This window comes from Eptatretus burgeri, chromosome 12, assembly GCF_056783735.1.
Source record: "Eptatretus burgeri isolate ZD-2024b chromosome 12, Ebu_testis_v1, whole genome shotgun sequence".
Taxonomy (NCBI): Eukaryota; Metazoa; Chordata; class Myxini; order Myxiniformes; family Myxinidae; genus Eptatretus; species Eptatretus burgeri.
This window is the reverse complement of record NC_140972.1, coordinates 33,189,017-33,207,519: the sequence shown is the minus strand read 5'-3', so window position 1 is coordinate 33,207,519 and position 18,503 is coordinate 33,189,017. Positions and strand designations below refer to the sequence as shown.

The 18,503-nt window shown below is 43.7% G+C and overlaps 1 protein-coding gene across 9 annotated transcripts in view; it reads left to right on the top strand.

Moving 5' to 3' along the window:
• LOC147015379 (protein mono-ADP-ribosyltransferase PARP6-like) overlaps positions 1-18,503 on the top strand; it is a 110,987-nt gene that overhangs the window by 31,109 nt on the left and 61,375 nt on the right. For all 9 annotated transcript variants that reach the window (XR_015050316.1, XR_015050315.1, XM_085850058.1 and 6 more), the window contains 4 exons: positions 2,425-2,499; positions 5,792-5,886; positions 5,979-6,039; positions 14,547-14,637. Coding sequence is in view for 7 of the 9 variants with exons in the window: in XM_085850058.1 (XP_085706184.1) it covers positions 2,425-2,499; positions 5,792-5,886; positions 5,979-6,039; positions 14,547-14,637 (322 nt within the window). In the remaining 2 variants the exon portion in view is untranslated. The remainder of the gene's footprint in view (positions 1-2,424; positions 2,500-5,791; positions 5,887-5,978; positions 6,040-14,546; positions 14,638-18,503) is intronic.

Here is an 18,503-nt window from a genome sequence, read left to right as displayed (position 1 = left end):
CCCCCACACTTTGCAGCACTTGTATGGACTGGATTATCGGGAGGATGTCGGAGAGATCAAGCTGCGGTGCGTCATTTGGGAATGTCAAGATCTCGGACCTTGATTTTGCAGATGATGCAGTCATCTTTGCGGAGACTTTAGACATCCTTTTGGGGGCCCTCGAGGTGCTGAAAGTGGAGTCGGAGCCGCTGGGATTACAGGTTTCTTGGGTCAAAACTAAGATCCAGGCTTTCGGTGACATCTTGGATGCTGCTGTCCTGTCTGTGTCTGTTTGTGGTGAGGATGTTGAGGTTGTGGAGAGATTCACTTACCTTGGCAGTGATATTCATGTCTCTGCTGGCTTTGAGTCAGAGGTCAATAGACGTCTGGGTCGGGCCTGGGGAGTCATGGATTCACTGGATCATGGGGTGTGGCGCTGCCGGTACCTGTGCGGGAGGTCGAAAGTCCGAGTCTTCAGGTCCTTGGTACTTCCAGTCTTGCTCTATGGATGTGAGACTTGGACTCTGACCAAGGATCTGAGACGGAGACTTAATTCCTTTGGTACCAGGTCTCTTGGGAGAATCCTTGGCTATCGCTGGTCGGATTTTGTGTCCAACGAGCGGTTGCTGAGAGAGACTCGGATGAGATTTGTTACCTGCATAGTCCGTGAGCGTCAGTTGCGGCTGTATGGACATGTGGCTCGTTTTCCTGACGCTGATCCTGCTCACCAGATTCTCTCAGCGAGGGAGTCTCATGAGTGCAGGAGGCCAGTGGGCCGACCACATTCCTCGTGGTTGCAGCAGGTTGACCATCATCTCAAGGAGATGGGGATGGGCCTGGCATCTGCCTGGGGGATGGCGAGACGGCGGCCCCTGGAGTACCGGCGGAAAGTGGATGCAGCGACGCGCTGTTCTGGCACATGCTCCCATACCTGACCTGACTCTCTCTCTCTCTCCTTCTCTTGGTTGCTTCTTCCCCTCTCCAAAAACAGGGTGGTGCAAGCTTGGTTCAATCCCAAACTTCATCAAGGAAAACCACAATAATGTTCTGCCTCAGAAACTCCTCAGTGATCATCTTCTAGTTGTCCTCTTCCTCTTGGTTGGAGTCCTCCTCCGGGCCATTCCACCCACGGGGCGGCCCTGATAAAAATAAATCCTTTGCCACTTCCGGTGCCACAGCACACTGTGCCGCCATTGCTGGCTTACACTGGCTAGAAGGATTGTAATGACCTTTCACATTACATTTTTCATAATGGGAATTCCTCACCTGGCCCTGCCCGCAAACAAAAGGTGCTTACGCATTCAATATAACTCTGACTATCCTGTCTGTAAATTACATATGCTGCCTCCTCAGCATCATGTGTAACAAACGACTTACTCTGACAGGTCCCTGATACAAGGCAATATAACCTCCTCGAAACACACAGACCATACTACACTTACCACAGTTTATCTATGGACCTCCACCCTCCCCCCCCCTTCCACGGAACAATACTTCCGCATGCATTGACAAAACGTGTTTAAAGCAGTTTTAGCGCACCTGTGAAGAGAATGGGCTCGTGACAGCCTTAGGTTTTGTGCAATATTTTGCTTCAGGTGTTCACGAAGTGGTTTGAAGCAGTTTTTAGGGCTGGAGAAAATAATGCAGAAAATGACAAGAAAAAGAGCAATCAGAGATTACAGACCCTCGCCGGGACTTCTTTTGAGTCGTGTCTTTTTATAGGTTTAAGGGTAAATCCAATATGGCTGCCAAACCATGTGACCTATGATATCATATGTGTGAATCTTTTGTTCCTCGTGGACAGGGGGTCATACGTGTAAAGTTTCGCCTCGATTTGTTCAGCCACTTCAGAGCTGATTTTTGAAGGTTTTTTAATTGGTGAAGGCTGGTGATTGGTGGGCGTGGCATCGGAGGCAAGCCAGGCGTGCGTGGGCCCCGCCTTCCCGGGTTTTGTGTGGGCGGGCCGCGCCTCTGGAGGCGGAGTATATATAGGCGTGATCGGGAGGAAGGTTGTCTGGCGCTGTTAACTGCCCGTCACCACAATTTGGGTCGGGATGTTAATCTGGGCCGGCCACCCCCGTGACATTATATATATATATATATATATATATATATATATATATATATATATATATATATATATATATATATATATATATATATATATATATATATATATACTTATATATTGGGGGATACGCAAATTCTCGATGGAAATGCGTATCGTGTAGCACCACTCTAGGTGTGAGAGGGTATTACAAGTCCCCACCTTTTTCAGTGTAGTATTCCTATCCCCATGCTTTCCAATGCGGTGAGGTATCTTGAATTACACGTTTGAATAAGGAAAATAATAAAACCCCCCTGGCTACTTTTGTAGCTACTACGTGCTTCTACTATATATCATTTTTGTTTTAACAAATCATGAAGTGTGGTATTTTTCTGCAGGACTTGACATGGCCAACTGACGAATCCGACGGGGAAGCTGAAGCAGAATCCGAAGAATTTTGTTTTCCATCTCAGGTACTGCATAAGAACTGATGGACAAAAATGTATACATTTCATTCCATACACACCTTGTGTCGTGGGTTTGGTAGATTTTTATCTGGGTTCAGCTGTAACTATGAAACTTTGGTTTGCTACTGAAAAAGCAGTGTATAATGCATCACCTGAATTCCACCAATGAGGTCCATCTTGTAGCATGAGACCAAACAATGAAGTCATTGTGTGAGGTTAAAAGATGATGTCTTGTGGTGGAGCTTTTACTTGAATCACATGTAGTGCAAAGACATGAGTAGAAAATGATGCACCCTCACTTCATGAGCATCATGAGCCATTAACTCAGACGAGAACTCTAAACAGGCCAACATTTTCCCATCTGTTGGAAAGTTAGAAATCAAATAGTTATGGCCACAGTGGCGTGCAAAAGTATTCACCCTCTTGCCAATAATGCCACATTTAGATGAATTACGAATTATGTAGAAACAATTATTCCAAATGAACTTTTTTATTCATAACTTAAGCGATCAAACTAAACACTGTTATAGTTGAAGGAGGGTTACATGTCAGGAATTCCAGCAAAAAACATGTACAAACTAGAAGGGCACTCGGTCGAGCGCATACCTCCGCCACATAATGCCTGATCCACAAGAACATATCGGGCCCATCACATATTTGAAATATCATGCTATACAGTACTATATCGTTTTTGGCCCTATCTCTCAATGGTGAAGAATCATTTGAAAAATTATCAGATTCGGTTCCGGATTCAGATCCTCACCAAAATCTCATCAGTTCATGCTTGTCCACACCAAAGATGTCCAAAAAATTTCATCCGGATCCGTCCACAACTTTTTGAGAGATCCTGCACACAAAGAAACAAACAAACACACAGAGAGGGGTGAAACCACAACCTCCTTCACCTTCTGTGGCAGAGGTAATTAAAATTCACTGGTTGCAAAAGTATTCAGTCCTTGAGATCAGTACTTGGTGGAAGCACATTTTGCAGCAATGACTGCTCCAGGTCTTTTGGGGAAGGTCTCCATCAGATTTGCACAATGAGATGGTGAAATCTTTGCCCATTCTTCACGTGAAAATTGCTCTAGTTCTGCCAAGTTTGATGGGGATTGTTGATGGATTGCAATATTCAAGTCTCGCCATAAATGTTCAATGGAGTTCAAGTCAGAACTTTGATTAGGTCACTCAACATTTATTTTCTTCTCATTCAGCCACTCCAGTGTGGCTTAAGCTCTTTTTTCTTCTTTTTTTAGTATACATTGTCGAGGCTCGTATGAGAGCTAACACACAATGCACAGCAAGGGGTGCATGAGTCAAGAGGGGTGGGAGAGGGAAGGACAAAACAGTGGGGAACAGAGACATAAGGAGATCTGTGGAAAAGAGAGGGATGGGGCAGGGAACATTGGGTATACAAGATGGACATTACAGGGACTTTCAGGAAGGAAAGCAGGGAATTTGAAGGAAGTGGGTTTGGGGTGGATTCACGGGGGTAGAAAAGATCGAGGTTTTGGATGGGGGAAGATAAGAGGTGGTGGTGAACAACTGTATTGAAGGCCTGGAGGGAAGAATGGGATTGAACAGAGTGTGGGAGTTTATTCCAACGGCGGGGGAAAAAAGGAATGAAAGAGTGAAGGTGAGCAGTGATTCGTGATTTTGGTAGTTTTACCAGAAGGGGGTTGTTGGCGGACCAGACCAGACCAGGCAGAGTGCCAGACCGTGTCAAAAGCACGTGATAGGTCTGGGGAGATGGCTCTGATTTCATGTCTGGCATTGAGTAACCCCATCCATTGTTGGGAGAGCAGAAGCAGCATATCCAGGGTCGAGTGACCTGGTCTAAAACCAAATTGATGATCGGAAATCAAGCCATTGGAGAAGATGAAGGATTTAATGTCGGAAGCAATGATGGATTCCATAACCTTGCTGATGATTGGGAGAAGGCTGATTGGTCTGTAGTTGCAGGGGTCTGTTTTTGCACCTTTTTTATTCAGGGTGCTAATGTTTGCTGATTTCCAAGCAAATGGCAGATGACCTTGAGCAAATGAGAGGGTGAATAGAACAGAATTCACCCTCACTTTGTGCTTTGGATCATTGTCCTGCGGAAATGTGAATCTCCTACCCGTTTTCAGATTCATGGCTGAATCAAGCAGGCTTTCATCAAGGAATCTACTGTACTTTGTACTGGTCCATTGTGTCCCTTCTATCCTGACAAGCTTGCTAGTCCCTGCTGATAAAAAGCAGCCCCATAGCATGATGCTACCAATACCATGCTTGACAGTCGGGATGGTGTTGACTGGGTGATGTGCAGTGTTCGGCTTAAGACAGATGTAACGCTTTGAATTTCGACCAAAAAGTTCAATTTTTGTCTCGTCTCACCACATAACTTTTATCCACATACCTGCAGTGTCATTAAGATGTTTTTTTGCAAATCCCATCCGAGCTTTTCGATGTCTTTTTCAGTAATGGCTTCTTTCTTACCACCTGTCCATAGACGCCAGCTTTGTGAAGGGAATGGGATATTGTTTATTCATGAACACTGACCGCCATCTCGGACATAGAGCCTCGCAGATCTTTCAAAGTCATTGTTGGATTTACCGTGACATCCCGAATCAGTTTCCTGCTTGCTCGGCTGCTGAGTTTGGATGGGCGATCTGATCTGGGGAGAGTCTGGGTTGCATGTTACATGTTCCACTTCTTAATGATGGATTTCACCGTACTCAAAGGGATAATTATGGACTTTGAAATCTTCTTATAACCCTCTCCTGCATGGTGCTTCTCCACCACTTTATGTCTGACTTCTTTGGAAAGCTTCATGGTCTCCATGTTTGCCTTTTTGGTTGACCAAGTGAGTTGCACCTTAAAACTCTTTAGATAAGTGGGGGAGCTTAATTTATTTTAGTTAAAGCACTGACTACATACACGTAAAACCTTTCAAACAAATAATTTGCTCCTGAATTGATGTTGCATTCATTGTGATTCAAGTGTTTGAATATTTATGCAACTGAGAATCATCTGATTTTCATCTGATTAATCTAACTTATTTACATTTTATCTGCATTTTTTAGCTTTATCAATTTAGAGTAGTTTGTGAAGACTATACTGTATATTGTTTGGTTTGAAAGTATCATGAAATAAGCTCATGTATCAAAATGTGAAAAATTTGTAATGAGGTGAATACTCTTGCAGGCCATTGAAAATCCACCTGTGATTTTCTTTTATTTGTGTCTGCTACTTTTGATGACTTGCGATTTATTTGGGCTTCAGTGGGTTTTATAAAATGTGCAACCTCAATGTTCTCCAGCTTGGTGAAGATGGAGAAAGCCACAGACATCCCCAACTTGAAGCTGACATTGAAATGCTGAAAGAGAAATATGGTGAAAATGCCATTGTCATCAGGTGCACAAGTATTGATAATAATTGGCTGATCTCAGTGGGGTGTTGCTGTTTGGTTAGGTTGTTAAACAGTTGCAATGTATCTGTGCACATAGGGAATATGGAAGCATTGATGACATTTCCATCGACCTCCTTGTGAATGTGAGCTTTTTGGATGTAAGTTGAACATCTGTAAGACTATACATATTATGTAGAAATGCCTGGGTGAATCAGTAAAATATGAAAATGTGGAGAAAGCCATGTATGGGGAAATGGAGTGGGGATAAGTTAGGCCAGTGAAATGAGTGCAAACTGCCAATGAAATTCCTCAGCACAGTACAAGTGTGTATATATATATATATATATATATATATATATATATATATATATATATATATATATATATATATATATATATATATACGTGTATATTGTATATGTATATATACATGTATATGTATATGTGTGTGTGTGTATATATATATATATATATATATATATATATATATATATATATATATATATATATATATATATATATATATATATATATATATATATATATATATATACATATATATATATATATATATATATATATTGTTACGGTTGTGGAAATTCGCATTACACCATAGAGAGTCCTCAGGTGAGATATCTCGGTAAGTTCATGTGTCGTTAGCCCAAACCCATTGTATAGAGGGAATATGTGTGATTCATCCGGGCTGTGACGCTTTGAGTTAGCCATTTTTTCTTTCTCTATTGTTATTTTCGACCATTAATCCCCCAACAACTCAAACACCACCACCTTCACCTCTTTACCTCCACAACTCCATCCCCAAACATCGCTTCACCGCCATTCCCAAACGACACCTGCCAACAACTCAAACACCACCACCTTCACCTCTTTACCTCCACAACTCCATCCCCAAACATCGCTTCACCGCCATTCTCAAATGACGCCCGCCAACAACTAAACTCCCACCACCTCCACCTTTCTACCACACGTCATGCCATGGGCTGTGAATGCGTTCTTTTCGCTTCGAAAAGCGGATCAGGAATGCTTCACGCCCCCTTCTCATCCGCCCAATGACTGAGCATCGGGTAGTGTAGCCCCGCCTCCGAACCTTCTGTGAATGCGTTCCTTTCGCCCCGAAAAGCGGATCAGGAATGCTTCACGCCCCCTTTTTGCCCGACCAATGGCTGAACAGAGGGTGGCGTGGCCCCGCCTCCAATCGCGTTTTGATCCAAATATTTGCATATCGGCTCCTCCTGAGGCCTATAAAGATGCGAGCGCAAGGCGACTCGCGCTGAGTTGAGTTCAGAGTTGAGGGAGTTGGAGGGGAGTTGCAGAGGAGTTGCAGGGGAGTTGGAGAGGAGTTGGAGAGGAGTTGGAGAGGAGTTGGAGAGGAGTTGGAGAGGAGTTGGAGAGGAGTTGGAGAGGAGTTGGAGAGGAGTTGGAGAGAAGTTGGAAGGAGTTGGAGTTCGCAAGGTTTGGCTGCAAGCCGCTGGTCGAGTTCAAGTTCAAGTCAAGGGAAGACGGCGGTCGGCAATGAGGTTGCGGTGTGGGGGTCGCTCGTCTCGTCGCGGGGTCCAAGCCAGCCAGCCATTCCCCTCTCCCTGAGCATCAGCAATTCCCCCCCCCCCATCCACGCTGAGATAGTGCTGGGGGGGGGCCGTTCCTCCCCCACCCAAAACGTGGTGCCAACAAAACCGCTCACGCGGAGCACACCGGAGAGGATTCGCCAACCACGCCAGGGCCACGGAGTCGGGGCGCAGCTGGGTGAACATTGCGGCTTGCCCGCGTCACGAGGACGCGGGTAAGACCTTCCTGGTCTCGTGGACCTGGCCGATCCTCCAGGATCCACATACATTTGGTCTACGGACCTGTCTGCCTCCTTGCCTTTGAGGGTGGCTTTCTTTCTTTCGGGTTGAATGCATGCTGTGGCACCGTGTCCAATAAGTAGAACTGCTTAAGTGTCTGTGCCTGTACATTGCCCCTTTTATTTGGTGTAACTCTTTTTCCTTGCGTTTGCTTTTGTTGCATGACTGTATGGCTGTATGTACGTGCTTGTCTGTGTGTGTGTAAATAAAGTGCATTGTGTGAACTGTTTTCTCGCTTTGCTTCATCTCCTTCCTTTTATTGAATCTCCATCTTGCATCACGGAAAGGGGTTTGTAGTGGGTGCAACATCCCAGTAATTAATCGGAACCGTCAAGGCCGACGATAACACCGCTCGGTTATCACTGTAGCACGGAACGGACCGCTTAAGCGGTTCGTGTCCGGAGTCGGCCTGTGGCGTGGTACGATCGCCCGGTCGACCATCCGCGCAGGTACTTAGGTAGATCGAATTTGGCGAGCAACCCTATCCTGCGCGGGTGGGCAATTGGCACGGTCATGGTGGGGTTAAACCCCCACCCGTGACGAGCTCCCAGTGTTGTTCCGAGAGGGTCACGACAGAATTGTCCATCCGGTGGGCGACGTGCCACGCACGATTCGAGTGACGCAGCCGTCCGCACGCCGGCGGGCGCGAATTCGCAAATATATATATATATATATATATATATATATATATATATATATATATATATATATATATATATATATATATATATATATATATATATATATATATATATATATATATATATCTTCTTCTTCTTTCGGCTGCTCCCGTTAAGGGTCGCCACAGCGGATCATCCGTATGATCCGCATAGTGATTTGGCACATGTTTTACGCCGGATGCCCTTCCTGACGCAACCCTGGTCGCCTCTTACGACACAGGGATATGGTACACCCATTTTAACCGGTGTATACACCGGCCCAGTACACTGGTACTCATTTCGCTGACCTCGGAAGGATGACAGGCTGAGTCAACCCCCTGGTGCATTAATTCAGTGGCCCAACGGGGCTTGAACTCAGGACCTTTTGGATCCCAAGCCGCTGCCCTAACCACTGCGCCAACACCAGGCTATATAACAATATATATATATATATATATATATATATTTACAGATTCGCGCCCGCCGGCGTGCGAACGGCCACGTAACTCGAATCGCGGCACGTCGCCCACCGGACGGACAATCCAGTCGTGACCCTCTCGGACTAACGCCGGGAACCAGTCACGGGTGGACCTTTCAGTCTCACCGCGATCGAGCCAATCGGCCCCCGCGTGGGATAGGGTTGCTCGCCAAATTCGACCTACCTAAGTACCCACACGGAGGGTAGACCGGGCGATCGCGCCTCGCCGCAGGTCGACTTCGGACACGGGCCACTTAAGCGACCCGTTCCGTACTATCGGGATAACCGAGCGGTGTTATCGTCGGCCTCGACGGTTCGATTAATTATCGGGTGTATTCAGCCCACTACCTACCCTTTACGTGAAGCAAGATGAGGATTCAATGAGAGAAATGACGAAGCGAAGCGGGAAAGCAGTTCAACATAAAGCACATTTATTCGCGATGAACGGAAAGCACACATATACAATTCCACCAAAAGCACATAGAAAAGAAGACAAAAAGCAAATGCGACAATGCAGAGCTATCCGACTACCGAGCACACGGCAACACTTATACAATTTTACTTCACAGACGGCGCCGACAACACACATTCCCAAAGCAAAAGAAAAGAGAACCGCCCTCCAGGATGAGGGGGTAGGCGGGCCTGGGGCCGAGACCGTGTCGGGCCTACCCGTCTGGTGATGAGACGCGGAGCGGCGGTGGTGCCTCAACTCCGCGGGCCTCGCGGACAGTGTCTGGTAGGGGGTGGGAAGGGGGCCCCCTTTGGTCGCACTATCTCAGCGCGGGGGGAAACAGGAGGGGGTTGCTGATGCTCGGGGAAAGGAGGATTTTTACTCTGCCTCGGGTCCCGCGACGAGCGTCTCCACCTCGACCAGGTCGCGCCGTCGGCCTCCCTGGTGTGCAGCTCCCGGCACCGACGCGAGCACCCCCTCGTCTGCCTTCGCCGCCGCCGCCTCTCCACAGCTCCGTCCTCTTCGCTCCGACTCCAACTCCGAACTCTTCCTCCTGCGAACTTCCCAACTGCACTCAACTCCAACGCACACGACGACCCTTTTCTGACGAACGCAGCCGCTTATATAAGCCCCGTGGCTTCGCCTTTGACCCCCTGCCTTCGACCTTTCACCTCGCTCCCCATTGGCCCGAGAAAAAGTGGGCGTGAATGCATTTTGATCCATGAATTTGCATATAGCGACCGCCCTCCAACGCCCTGGAGGCGGGGCCAAATCGCCCCTTGCTCACCGATTGGACGGAACAAAAGTGGGCGTGAGTCGTTTTTGATCCGTTTTTGGAGCGCAAAGTCCGTGGTTTTGTACACGCTGTTCGGCGCGCGCCCTGCACGAGTCCAATACCGGTACCCACAAGCGGCGCAAGAACGGTGGCGATGCGACGGTTGCGAGGTGTGACGGTAAAGGTCGTGGCTGTTGTGGTGAAGCGGCGTTGTGGTGGGTGGTTGATGTTGTGACGACTGTTGAGACGTGGTTGGTGGTGGTAATAATGGCGGTTGGTCCAAAATAAAGATAGTAAAAGAAAAACGGCTATCCTGAAGAGTCGCAGCACGCATAAATGACATGTATTCCCACTAGACCACGGGTTTGGGCCTAACTACACATATACTTACCGAGATATCTCACCTAAGGGACCTGAATGGTGGTTTGCGAATTTGGTCAACCACAACAATATATATATATATATATATATATATATATATATATATATATATATATATATATATATATGTGTGTGTGTAATATATTAGATATAATAAATATCTATAATATAGTGTATATATATATATATACACATATATATATATATATATATATATATATATATATATATATATATATATATATATATATATATATACACATATGTAATATGCACCTTATCCAGCAGTTCCTTGTTTAATGCTGAAACTAAGGTTACAGGAAAGCCCAAGTTTTTAGAAGTAGGGGTCAAAATGAAGAAAAGTTGTTTCCTGCACCTGATGTCTACTTTCTTAGAAATTTTGAACACACTTTACTTTCTTGCCGAACTGCTCTTCCTTGATATCTGGTCTTTTGCTCTCATTGCACAATAACATTTTTCTTTTTTTATCCTGTTTCCTTTACAGGCAGTTGTCCTATTTTGTGAAAGCTCTTTCACATTCTATTGGATGATATAAACATAATCGAAAGAACTCAGTTATATGTGGGACAGCATCTTGGCAAGACGAGACAAATGTTTTTTGCATCCTTCCAGCACATAAAATTTCAACCATTAGGACATCTCGTCCTCCAATGGTGCTCCGACAACCTTGTTTCCTTCAATCATTCCAATATTCAGACCCACCTTATGTCTAGCAAGATCAACACAACCACCTCTCCTCTTCTCATTTCCAGCTCTCAACTCCAGCAGTCCTCTTACATTAATATGCTCAGTGTCACCATCTCCAGCAATCTCTCCTGGAAGTCCCATATCCTCAATATTGGTAAATTTGCCTGCAAAAGGCTTGAGTTCCTCTGAAGAGCACGCAATTTATACTTCAACACCCATCAGCTTCTCACCCATTACAAATACCAAGTCGGACCAGTGCTGAAATACTGTTCCCATATTTGGGGCACTCCTCTGTCAGTAAATGATATTCTGGATTGCAGCCAAGCCAAGGCTGTCCGACTGATTAACAATCCTACTTTTATCAGACCTGGTGGTGTTATAGTTAGAGCGTCTACTCTGTGTCTGAGAGGTCGACAGTTTGAATCCTGGCTGTCATACCAAAACTCTAAAAATTAGTATGTGCTGCTTTCTTGCTTGATGCCCAGCATTTTAAATTATAAGTCATGGACAAACAACCATACATTGGCAATAGCAGTGCAGGCTTCGATGGGTCGAATCGCTTCCTCTTGCGTCAAAGTTCCTTGAAAGGGAACTCATATTTATTTACTTTTGCTAGCCATCTCCAACATTTGGCCCACTGTTGAGTAATCTCTGCTCTCTGCCTCTTCTACCATTACTCCCACAGTCAGTGCTCGATATAACTCTGTTTCAGTTCATCTTCCTCATCCCTCTGTTAGTAAAGCCCATCTATAGTTAGTGGACAGAAAAAAATGGAAACACCTGGATAAATGAGGTACATCAAGCAATGGCTTCCACACAGATGTGACCCATGTGTTAATTAAGCAAATAACATCCCAGCATGCTTAGGGTCATGCAGAAAAATAGGACCACTGGACCTATAGCTTATCTGGGCCCTGGGCTAATGTTGTAACCCAAATTTGGTAGCATTCTGACTGGTGCGTCTGGAGAAGATGTTTGAAGGAATTTCCCCAATTTTTCCCCCAAATCTACCAATTTCACCATTCCGACTCACTTCCAGTCATGTGATTGGCATGACCTCTGCAATTTAACATCCCTACCCTGGCCTAATGTTGTAACCTAAATTTGGTAGCATTCTCACTCGTGGGTCTGGAGAAGAGGATTTTTGAAGGAATTTACCAATCAGGCATTTTGACCTACTTAAAGTCACGTGACTAGAATGAGCTTTGCAATCCCCGTTACCAGTCAAGAGAGGAACCTTGCTGCCAAATTTCAGCTGGCTCGACCCAGTGGTTTGGCCGGAGAGGCATAAATAGGAGACGTATGGACAGAGAGACGGACGGACGGACGGACGGTACACGATAACAATACCTTATCTGGAATTCCAATTCCAAATAAACTAAAAATATGGGATATTCTGCAATGACGCCTGAGACATAATTTTCCACCTCCATCAAACAGGTGTGAGTTGATTGACTTTCTCATTGAAGAATGGTGCCACATCCTTCCTGCAGAATTCCAGACGCTGGTGGACTCTATGCCACCGTGCCTACAGGCCGTATTAGTCACATGTGGTGGCTCAACACCATACTAAGTGACTTTACATTGGTGTTTCTATTTCTTGTCCACTACCGGTACTTGCCGCTTCCACTCACACCCTTTCTGCATTACCATCCTTTCCTTCCGTGCCAATCACCATCCCCCCAATGCTTCCTTTCTTTGGAACTGCTTCCATACAAGTGTATTCCTGACTTATATCAACTTGCAACAATTCCAGTCATGAATCAGTCATGTAGATCTAATATAATTAATATACCTTACTCAATTCTTTCTTTGCTTTTTCACCCATGGTGGGGGTGGGGGGGGGGCTTTTCGTTTTGGGCTCAACCCTTCTATTGTGTTCATAATAAAAACACCTTTTTGAGAGGATGGAGTGGTGGATAGGTAACAGCTTGGGATATCATCTGGGTTGCCTGGATTCAACTCCTGGGATAGCCTTTCATGATTCTTGGTCGGCTCCATTTAATTTGAAATTCAATCACTGGCAGCCTTGGGACCTGTACATTTCATCCAGTGTTATTCTCCCCAAAACTCATCTTCTTCATCCAATTCCTTCTGCCTTCCTTCAATCCTCCTTTTCCTGTTGTCATAAGCATGAAAAATGAATATTTGTTTGTAAAACATTCAATGACAAAAATTTGCTCATCATCATCATCATCATCATCATCATCATCATCATCATCATCATCATCATCATCATCATCATCATCATCATCATCATCCCCCCCCCTCCCCTGTTTCCTTCAACCTTCATATGTAACGTGCTGGAAGCCTCTGGTGAAAATAGCATGATAGAAAAAACTAAAGGGAAGCCTTGTTTTTTTTTCTTGCACTGGTTGAAAGAACTCCAAAAAACATCATATTTCTTCACAGCAAAGATATTGCAGCACATCCTCAATTCATATTGGTAACTTGGGTCATTCTATTACCGTTCCGTTCTTCCATTCCGTTCTTCAATTCAAATTGGATTGCAAAATTTCCCTACCCAGGGAGGTGGGGACACCGCCTGTACCCAGGGAGGTATATATATATATATATATATATATATATATATATATATATATATATATATATATATATATATATATATATATGTATATATATATATATATATATATATATATATATATATATATATATATATATATATACGCACGCGCGCGCGCACACACACACACACACACACACACACACACACACACACACACACACACACACACACACACACACACACACACACTTACTGTATATGCCATTTTCACTGCACTTCCTTAAATACTCTGCATACCATTTCCATAACACCATAACTTTGCCTAACAACTCTGCAACACTTCTCACTCCAAGCCTTCTTCTTATCTCTTCGCTCCTTTTATCCTCATGTTTGCCCTGTCAAGTGACCGCTCTTCCTGATGCAAGTCTCAGTCCAAGTCTCAGCAATGTCCGTCTCAGCACCATACAACATCACTGGTCTTATCATTGTTTTGTACATCTTAAATTAACACTTTTGCCTAATGTGCATCATATGTGTGTGAAGAGGTGTAAAGAGGGAAGCTGACTGAATATGTTTTTCAAACTTGGAAAAAGTAATTTCAGTCAAGTAATTGGATTTTGGAGTTATATATTGGGGGTTTAAAAAAAAAAATAATTAGATTTACATATTTTAGTGACTTCTTTAAAAATTGATGATTAAATATAACCATCTCAGTTTAGCCAAATGGAGATTTTCGCTCCATTGAGACACGGTGCAGTTTCAGGACAAAGAGAGATTTGCGAGACCTTACACACCCATGTATGCTCCACTGGTCTTCACAGGATGAGATTGCAACAGCATGGAAGGTGTTGAGCAATGAAGCCATTGTCATTCGTCTCCATTTCTGCCTCTCTCAATATCTCGATGGACCTGGTTAGTTTGTCCTCTCTTTCTTTTTGTATGTTTAGGCCTTATCCTGTAAGTTCTGTCTCTCCACCAACAACATAAATCTAGTTATGCTGATGGCTTTATTTCATGTCATGTGATTCTAATTGTCTGTGTTTTTGAGTGTGCCGAGTTTATGCCAACACATTTGAAACCAGCAAAGCATAGAACTACAATATACAGTATGTACTTGTTCATCCCATCAGTAAAGCGCTCTCTTGAAATTATTTTTCATATTGGTGAATAAGTGGAGCTCACACGGATATAAATCTGGTGGTTGTGATATCCCAGGATTGGAATAGGTCACAGATGCTTTATCTGCTCAGGGATTCTCAGGTTGATTGGTATCTCCATTTGCGGATTTCAGGAGAAGAGGTTCTCCCAGAACTCAAAATCTTCACTTCCTTTTTCAGTAAAGGATCATGATTCATGAACCAAACTGTAAAACTTCGTTTTAATAGCCCCATTGCGAGGGCTCTTTTCATAATCATCACTGAACCTCTGACAGCCTCCACTTGTAGCTGGTTTGTTGTGATATTCCCTGGAATGATTTTTAAACACTCAGTAAGGGTTTTCTTAATCATTCCTGTCGCTTCAACTATCACTGGTCCAATTTCAGGTTTCTTCAATTTCCAAGTCCTCTTGACCTCATTTTTCAGATCCTGGTAGTTGGTCATTTTTCCTGATTTCTGTAGCATTTAGTCCAAAGTCATTGGGAACTAAAACCTCAATCAACAATGCTGACTTTTCCTTTTTGTGTTTGAGCACCATGTCCGGATGCAATACTTTGTTTGTAATGTCCACACTTGACGGGATCACATTGTCATGCATGAGCATTATATGTTCATTTTCAAGGATTGGATTTGGTTTGTGTTTCCATGATTGTTCTGGGACCGGGATGTTGAAATGTTTACAGATGTGCCAATGGATTACTCCACAGATGCTGTCTCATGTCTTTCTGTGTACAGCTGTTCCGACACGAGTTTTTTTTTTTTACATCCCGAAAGGAGGTAGCTGGTACTTTGTTTATTCCCATCAAAACCTGCAATTGTTTGATTGACTCAATCTTGCCGTGTCGTGTCCTTGGTCTTGGGCATTTATGATGACTCGCTCTCCATCCCAACTAATTTGACCTCTTCTTAGCCTTTCCAGTGAGCCTTCCTTGTCGATCCCGATCCTGTCAAATTCTTTTTTCAATCTTCCTGCTCTTTTGTCATTCTTCCATTTGTCAGAGTATACAACAAGCATTTTAAGGTCATTTTCACTGCTAAAGGCCCTGTCACACCTTGTCGTTTTAGCCAGCATATGGCAAGGTATCAAAATGTATGTAAAACGCTGGCGTATGCTGAACTATTGATGTTTTTTTTTTCCAGTTTTGGACGTATTCATAACGAGTTGGACATATGCATAACGTATTAGTAACGTACACAGAACGTTTCAATAACATATAGATAACTTATACCAACGAATGCTGAGTGTGTTGGCGGTGTTCACAACCTATGCCCAATGATAGTCTAACTTATGCATAGCGCGCGCCAGCGTATCGCCGACGATCACGTGGCGTAGCCTATTAAAAGGCTGCGGCTCGACGATTCAAATCATAACCGCACTAGACATCGAAGTGTCAAGCCGCTGTCACACCTTGACGTTTTAGCCAGCGTATGCCGACGTATGAAAAATTTGTCGAATACGTTGTGGGTAAGTTTTGTATACGTTAAGAGCACGCTGAAGCACGCTGGCATACATCGTAGTACGCCGAGTACGTCGACAAATTTTCAACATGTTAAATTTTTTTTGATGTATCCAGCATATGACGCACTCGTTCCGCATACGCTGGCATAAGTTGTAGGCACGTTACGCGATCGTTGACACACGTCGACACACGTTACTTGTAAGTTAGTCATAAGTCGAAACACGTCGAGGTAATGTTTAGCATACCTGAAACTTAATTTTTAACCTATGAGTAACGTGCTTTGAACCTATGAGTAACGTATCTTCAACGCACATTGACATATGTAGACGACTAGATAAGACGTATTTGATTGACATCTTCCGGACGACCACAGAACTTACTGAATGTGTTTCTAACTTACAGCTACCGCATAATGGCGTATTGGCAGCGTTTAGGGCAATTGGTATATAAAAATGGGCTTCACAGGAGGAACCCGTCAGTGTTCCAGACTCCATGTTTTTTTATTACTATTTTTTTTCTTCGGCATGACTTATGTTGACACTTTGATTTCTAGTGCGGTTATGATTTAAATCGTTGAGCGGCAGCTTATTCATTATATTATATTATAACTGCACTAGAAATCGAAGTGTCAACATCACCATCATACCGAAGAAAAAAACAAACAAACAAACAAACAAAAAAAACATGGAGTCTGGAACACTGACGCTAAACATTACCTTGACGTGTTTCGACTTATGAGTAACTTACAAGTAAAGTGTGTCGATGTGTGTCAACGATCGCGTAACGTGCCTACAACTTATGTCAGCATTATGCGGAACGTGCGAGTCATACGCTGGCATACTTCGAAAAATTTCAAGCATGGAAAATTTGTCTAACAGCTCGGTGTACTACGACGTATGCCAGCGTACTATGACGTATGCCAGCGTACTACGATGTATGCCAGCGTGCTCTTAGCGTATACAAAACTTACGCATAACGTATTCGACGTGTGCCAGCATTTTAGACAAATTTTTCATACGTCGACATACGCTGGCTAAATCGTCAAGGTGTGACAGGGCCTTAAAGCGGGGGATAGCCTATTTGTCAGAGTATATCTGTGGATATTTATTTTATAGTTTTCCTCTTTTTTCACAATCATTGGGGCTGTGTTTGTTTCTGTTTCATTTTCCTGTGTAGTATCCATAATTTGCACCTGTTTTTGGAAGTTTGTTGCTAAATGGATTAGGGATCCCTTTTCTGGTTTGTTGTTTTTTTGCTCATGTACAAATCTCATCCGATAGTCTGTTGAGCATTTCACATACTCCGCTAGTCGTCTGATGCACGTTGTTCTGTGCACTTGGTTAAACTCCATCAAACCACCTCCTGCTCCTCATCCTCTCGGTAAGTACAACCTCGGTATGCATGGGTTTTTGTAGAATATCTTGTGAATAGTTGAAAGTTTCTTTGTTTTGGTGTCTAAACTGTTGATCTCCAATTGTGGCCAGTTTATACTTGCACAGCAGCACTGCAAGTTGGTCTATAGCTTTGGTTTTGTTTCTTGGAGAGAGGGATGACTTTAGAATTCGTCTTATTCTGGGTAAGTACTCTTTGCTGATTATTTTACACATTTTCTTGTGTTGTACCTGTGAGCCTTGTTCTATTCCGAGGTATTTGTAGAATGCTTCGTTTTCTACTTCCTGCATTGATTTACTGTGATTGATTGAGATGTTGTCTGTTCGTTTTGTTTTTTTCCTTGTACAAATATGCATTTGGCACATCTGTCAAGATCAAACTCCATTCGAATGTCCTCCGAGTACTGCTTTACTAGTTTCAGTTGATCTTCCAATTTCTTATCATTTGGTGAGAAGAGTTTTAGATCATCCATGTACAGTAGATGTGCTATCTTTCTTGTTTCTTTAGTCATTTTTCTGTTGTATGTCAGATTGTATCTGTGTCCTTGTTACTCAGTGGGTACAGAGCCAGAGAGAAAGGCTGTTACCTTGTAAGATACCAAGTCGTATCTTTACTCCTAGGATTTCAATCTTTCCTACCTAGTAAGGTAGTGTCAGTGTTGTGTTCCAGAGCGAGAGCATCATTGCTTTCTCAATCAGTTGATTATTTGGGGGTCAGTTTTGTATACTTGCATGCATTTTATAATCCATGAATGTGGGACACTGTCAAA